Source organism: Lasioglossum baleicum, unplaced genomic scaffold (assembly GCF_051020765.1).
Source record: "Lasioglossum baleicum unplaced genomic scaffold, iyLasBale1 scaffold0021, whole genome shotgun sequence".
In the NCBI taxonomy this organism is placed as follows: domain Eukaryota; kingdom Metazoa; phylum Arthropoda; class Insecta; order Hymenoptera; family Halictidae; genus Lasioglossum; species Lasioglossum baleicum.
In genome coordinates, this window is record NW_027469081.1 from 5,532,460 (window position 1) to 5,539,307 (window position 6,848).

The 6,848-nt window shown below is 37.5% G+C and overlaps 1 protein-coding gene across 3 annotated transcripts in view; it reads left to right on the plus strand.

The window, feature by feature from the left end:
* LOC143219080 (uncharacterized) overlaps positions 1-6,135 on the plus strand; it is a 24,515-nt gene extending 18,380 nt beyond the window's left edge. For all 3 annotated transcript variants that reach the window (XM_076444877.1, XM_076444875.1, XM_076444878.1), the window contains exons 6-10: positions 1,370-1,515; positions 2,275-2,473; positions 4,311-4,427; positions 4,821-4,948; positions 5,035-6,135. In XM_076444877.1, the coding sequence (XP_076300992.1) occupies positions 1,370-1,515; positions 2,275-2,473; positions 4,311-4,427; positions 4,821-4,938 (580 nt within the window). In that variant the 3' untranslated portion in view covers positions 4,939-4,948; positions 5,035-6,135. The remainder of the gene's footprint in view (positions 1-1,369; positions 1,516-2,274; positions 2,474-4,310; positions 4,428-4,820; positions 4,949-5,034) is intronic.
* The last annotated feature ends 713 nt before the right edge of the window (positions 6,136-6,848 follow it).

The window sequence follows — 6,848 nt, forward strand, 5'->3', positions numbered from 1 at the left end:
ATACCGTTCCATTTAAAAAAACAGAGTTGACCTTCATATCTCCTTGACGTCTCCACCTATAAAAAAATTAATGACATCAGATTACGAGCCCCTCGATATTAAGTAAGTTTGGTCTGATAGTCTTTTTTCTATCTTCAAAAGCAAGCGAGTTATTCAGGTGACCTGTTTTAGGTGCCGCACCCTGTATACAGGGTGTTTAGCTACAGGTGGAAATGGAGATACACATACATGGAGAAAATTTAAGGGGTGGTTCTTGACGCGATAATATAATATATGAGGAAAATAAAGAATAAAAAAATTGCGATTTCGGCTTCGTTATTTAGTTATTAACAGTTAAAAATCTGCCCGAAATGCGGCAACGCTTTGTCAACAGAGGTGCACGTTGCGTACGTCACACAGCCGCGTGACAGTCTCGCATCAAGTGACAAATGCATGCATGCCTTGGTTAAAAAGCGCCTTACGTACCATCACTGACCGAGCTGAATGCCTAACCCTCGACTCGTAACAGTCAAAATCATGTATTTTTATAAAAACCGACATTTTTCGAAAACTATGCATAGTAGAGAAATTCTGCTTCCGGATTTGATATCCCTATCTGTTATGATAAAATAATTAATTGTAAAATAACATATATTCTAATGAGAAACGTAAAAGTAAACGCATGTTACTCCATTGTTACTTATAAAGAGGTACAATAGTGTTAAGAAAATGGGCAAAAGTGAAAGTAGGAAAAATACTGCACTATTAAGTTTATTATGTAAATAATTTATATTAATAATACAGGGTCCGCCACGAAGATGGGTTCTAAATTTTTTAATTTACGATTCCTGAAATAGTAAAGTAAAAATGTATGTGTGTGCATTAACATTATTTCTTTGGGCATATGTATATTATAAAGGGTGTTTCGTCTAAAACAGGACACCTAAATATCTTTTCAGGTTATTGTGATGCAAAAAATATTTGTTACGTAATGTGCATGGTGTCAATGGACCAAATATTTGGCACGAATATTTTTTTCCGAAGGTCATTTTTTTCGGAGTTATCAAGGTCATCATTTTGAGAGAGATGCATAACTAGATTTTTATTTTATTGCACCGTGTAACTGATCGAAAAACACGTAAAACTTTAATTTTCGATGATCAAGGTCATTTCAAGGTCATGTTATGTTATCTCTTTGTGAGAATATCTTCTTTCATATATATATTTCACAACAGAATACATTGCATGTAATATAATGTTATTGTATAACTATATGATGACTGTTGCCAAAACATGCACTGGTAGCGAGGATGTTCATACAGTATATCTTGTTGCGTTATTACAAATGTAAGTATAGTTTAATATAATAGAGCAAATTTTTTTTGTTAAGGTATCCATTATATGTTTCCGGAACTCGAGATGTGGAATTTGAAATTCCTGTGGACACTGAAAAGAAAGCTATATTTCGGTACTCGGTGACTTTGCCATCGTATGTTACTTGTTCCCAATGCGTGATTCAATGGAATTACTATACAGGTTTGTATTTTCTCCCACAAACCAATACATATACAACAAAATTTTAGTTACATAATTATACAAAACCATGGAAGGTCAAAGAAGGCAATATTATTTTTCAGTCTGATAGACATAACAAGTAGATGTCAATTATGGTATACATATGTATACAGGGCTGTCCAAAATAACTTGATCACCCCGAATAACTATTAAACGATACATTTGATCAAAACATGGAATTTAAATGACTTCGGAGGGCCCATCTCATACGGTATTTGCTTTTTTTGTGGGTGGAGGTGTTTTACGAATGTTAAGCTCACCCTCATTTTTTCTAATGGCCGAGATGACATAGTGGTATGGGATGTAAGTCAATTGAATCAATCAAATTCTAAGTAAAAATTTATTACCCTTCATGTATCCTAAATCTAATAGAACTTTTCATTCGAAAGGGACTGACTGACATTGAAATGGTAAACAATTTTTTTTTCCGAGTCGCCAAAAATCCTTCTGACAATCACACATCATTTTAGTGAAAAAAGAACCTCTATTCCGAAAATTTCATGCAATTCTGACGATGGACTTAAACGGAAACACAGCCAAGAATTGTGTAATGCTCTTGCCTACGTATGCACTGCATATCTTCAAAGTTTGATCAATTTTTAAATTTCCAGGTTGGAGGTTATTCCTTGTAAGACTATCTTCTGGATAGACGACCTACAGATTTTATATCAACTTTCTCACTGCGTTAACAGCTTAATGATCCTTCAAAATCCTTATTAGGTAACATGTGGGGTACTTGTGAGAATGGAACCGAAGCCAGCGGTTGCGGAAGGCCTGAAACGTTTCGAAACTGCGCTGATGTTAGCATCGTAACTAGTACAGCTGGAGTGCCACCCCTCTTTGTGCAACAAGACAATCCTTTCCTGCTTTATTACAAAGACTATCGATCACCAAATAATATATTCCCACTGGTTGTGAGGTGAGCATTCTTTTACTTTCTCTTATATACAGAATAGAGCTGTGACTTATGAGATACTCGGGTAAACGGATATATTGTACTTCTACTAGCTCTACAGGGTGGCTGAAAAGTTCCCGGAATTTTTTAAAGCATTTCAGCAGCATAAAAATACCGCACAAACGAATGAATCCACACACTTGACCGAATATTAAGTTTTATTAATTCATTAACAATGAAATGAACGAAAAACCCGCTTTCTAAAATTCCCGACGATGGTCGCGCGCACTCTTCCACCGTAATCTCGTCCCAGGCACGCGTCAACGCCGCTTTCAGCTGTTCCACCGTGGCGTATCGCCTTCCTGAAATTTTTTGCTCCATGATGGACCATAACTGACGAGGAGACCTTGCGTATCGAGAACGCCGAATCGCAACGAGTTTTTTTTTGTGTGGACATAGCTTACGCATCCTCGTGAACTATCCAATTGGTTTCAGCCGCCAACGCGAACCCGTTTTCGAGGAAATTGATTTTGAAATGCGACATGTGTGTGCGTTATATTCCATGCGTGAAAACCTCTTGTCATAGCGGTCGGTGGCCGAGCGGGTTGAGCGAATAATGTCTACCACGAGATTGTTCGGGGTTTGTGTACCGGTTAGGCTGGCCCTAAGCTATACTTGGCGAAAAATTTTTGTCAAGATACAAAGATACAAAGAAAAAAAATTTGTGCAAAGTTTGAGATCGATCGGAAAAAAGGATCACGTGGCGCATTTAAATTGAAAATTTTGAAATTCATCGTAACTATGAAGTATTATATATCGTTGGATTTGTAATTTTTTTCTAAATAAGAATATGGAAAAATTATATGACCTTAATTGAAAAAAATAACGATGACCTTGAAATTTCGAAATTTTTTTTTTAAATCAAATTTTCGAAATTTCAAGGTCATCGTTATTTTTTTTTTATTAAGGTCATATTGTTAGACACGATCACCGGTCTTTCGAAGATTCGGTGCCGCGCGAACCCCCCCTCGTCGTCCCGACAGTAACGCGGCGAGTAGACGCCTCGAAGCGAGCTCCCATGTATGTATGCACGGTGGGGGTACCCACCGATTCCTGTAAATAGGACCCCCAACCGTAATATCGTACGTGCCGTTGTAACCTCCTCTGTGAGTACACGCGAATATTATAAACACGATCTAACGCCTTTCGAAATAACCGGTAAAATCTCCTCTGCGAGAAACCCTACAAGATTCGTCTCTCCCTTGCGAGAAGCTTCGATATTGTGGGTTATAGCTACTCCGTAGCACCGCGAAAAAGTAAACGTTCTCGGTGACATAGTAAAACGCGATTGACCAGTGGTTTCGAGTTATTTCAACGTCCGAATTTCGACCGATCCTACCGTCCTTCTTTGCACGCGATTCCAGCAATTTTTAGTTCACGGACTCTCAACCTCGGCAAGGGTCGGTGTAACACATATAATTTTTCCATATTCTTATTTAGCAAAAATTACAAATCCAACGATATATAATACTTTATAGTTGCGATGAATTTCAAAATTTTCAATTTAAATGCGCCACGTGATCCTTTTTTCCGATCAATCTCAAATTTTGCACAAATTTTTTTTTCACCAAAAGGAACCATTCTGGGGGGCGTCGTGAAAAAAATTCGTTGGTCAAAAAATAAGGGCCACCCTAGTACCGGTGTACCGTGTCGCAGCATTTTTTATAAATATTTTTCTTTCATTTTCTTTTTTATTTTTCTACTTAACGTAACTTTATTTTATAAGTTACGTGCTTTCCAAGCTTGACCATTAATGTAAATTGTAAATGATCAACAACAACAAGGGACATTTTTATTTCAGATCTCAGGTGTGTGTGCCTACTTCACTTTACCGACGTATACCGGGAATGGGGAATTGGTGTCAAAGCAATTGTCTTCGATATCCACCAAACTGTCCAACAGATATCTGTCAATGTCCGTAAGTATATTTTACTGAACAGTCAAAAATTCTGCTGAAGTGCTTCAACTCCAATTTATCCCTTACTATTTGTCTTTTTACAAAAATAATTACGATATTCTTAAATTTTTTTCTAATCCTTTACTGTTTTATATTTCACTCAACCAATTTCTTCATAAATACATGATTGGATCTTTTCGCTGTCTAATATTAATATCGTAGCAACCAAAGTTAGACACTGTAAAATCTCTAGACTTTGATTTCAATAAGTGGGATGTAAGAGAAAAGTGATTGTTCTGTTGTCGGAATACTTCTGTCTCCCTGTTAGTTCGAATATGGAAAGCCGAACTATACTAAAAATTAATGAAACGGAACTAAACATCAATAACTGTGACATATATTGTTTCCAAACAGGGACATATGCGATGCGATTGGAGAAATAGCAGGAAAGGAGGGTGCAAGTGTTTATTGCATGGATAAATGCCTAGTCTACCCATCGAACTGTCCTTTTCATCGTTGCCGCTGTTACTGATCGAATTGAGGTATATACAACATTAGATTGGCACGTTTGATAACACAAGAATGATTCTTTTTTTAATTTAATTCAAAGTTATAATTCATTTTACAGTTTAAACAAGAAGACCCAACATGCAGATGGAAATGTCACAATCGCAGTGTTCGTCTTATATCAGAAGTGCATAACAACAAGACTCGGAATTACTCGTTCATTTTTATATAGACATTGCCGTCCAGACGAGAGTGTTCATTTTGTTCTTTAATAATATTAATGGTAATTATTTACAAAAGCACCACCCTCTCCGATTTTGATAAAATTTATATATGATATAGATATGGACATTTTGAACAACTTTTTCCTTTTCCAATATAGGGGGGTCGCTTTTAGTTTTCGAGATATTTGCAAAAAACTATCGCGAATATTGTATTGAATTTTTCGCATTCCTGGACACTCCGCTGCAACGTAGACCTGTTTAGGTGCGGCGTTTGTTTACATTTTGACGCTATAGAGATAAGAGAGAAAACAGGGGGGGCGGAAAGGGCCAGCCTGACACCACACACACCCACCCAGTGCTTAACACGCACCCACTGTTTCTAAATTATACTCTAGATTGTTACGTATGTTCACGTATTTTCACGTGCTGATTACAAATATGATAGTGAAAATTGGTGCAAATGTTAATTTCTTAACGGAAACCTTCTTTTTAAAAACACTGGGTGCGTGTTAAGCACTGGGTGGGTGTGTGTGGTGTCAGGCTGGCCCTTTCCGCCCCCCCCCCTGTTTTCTCTCTTATCTCTACAGCGTCAAAATGTAAACAAACGCCGCACCGAAACAGTCTACGTTGCAGCGGAGCGTTCAGGAATACGAAAAATTGAATAGAGTATTCGCGATAGTTTTTTGCAAATATCTCGAAAACTAAAAGCGACCCCCCCCCTATATTGGAAAAGGAAAAAGTTGTTTAGAATGTGTTGCTGCATAACATATATAAATTTCATCAAAATCGGAGAGGGTGGTGCTTTTGTAAATAATTACCATATTAATAGTACTTTACGACAATTTCGCAAGTGATATATTATATATCAACAATGCTACAAAATATGCATCTGCTATAGTATAAAGTCAGTTTACTTGTGCAAATCAATGGATCATGACAAACCAATTCAATATTGAGATTGTATAGCTTATCAATATTAAAGATCTATTGCTATAAATCTTCATGTGTTTTAGCCGTTTTAGGAATGTACAGGCTGTATAAAAAGTAATGGTCATCCGTCCTAGGGGTGAATCTACACCTCTGGTTCGGTGCACATTTGTAAGAGAAACTTGCCGCAAAATTTTTTATAACAAAGAAAATTGTTGTTAGTGTCTTTTTTTCTACATCAACGCCTTCTACTCATCGAGAAGAGAAAAAGTTTGAGAGGAGCCATATGTTGCAAACAAATAGTTATTGAGATATAAGATGTTAAAGTTTTTTTGCCAATAAATAATAATAATAAGACCATTCTATAAAAAATTAAAGGTTACAAAATGTGCCATAAGATTGACTGCATTCAGTTTTTCGCTATCTCGCATAGTGTTTAGGATTAAGGGTAGAAATAAGTTAGTTTTAAGATGTCGATGTCGAGCGATACGGTCCTCAGCAGCCCCCCCCCCCGCGTTACCCGTACCCAGGATTCACGTTCCTGCCAATCCGCTGTACACAACGCCCGTGTTTTTGGCGATTCCCGGTATCACGATCGTGATGCATGATCACGTGACTACCGAAAACCACCGTGAATCGCTCGCAATACCTCGCTCATTAGACTCGTTCTAACAACCATCCGATTAAGGGTGCGTTTATAGTCCGCGTCGCGCGCGACAGCGGGTCATAAATTTCGAGCGGGGTCGACGGGCCCACTGTGCGAGGCACGAAAAAAGGTCTCTAC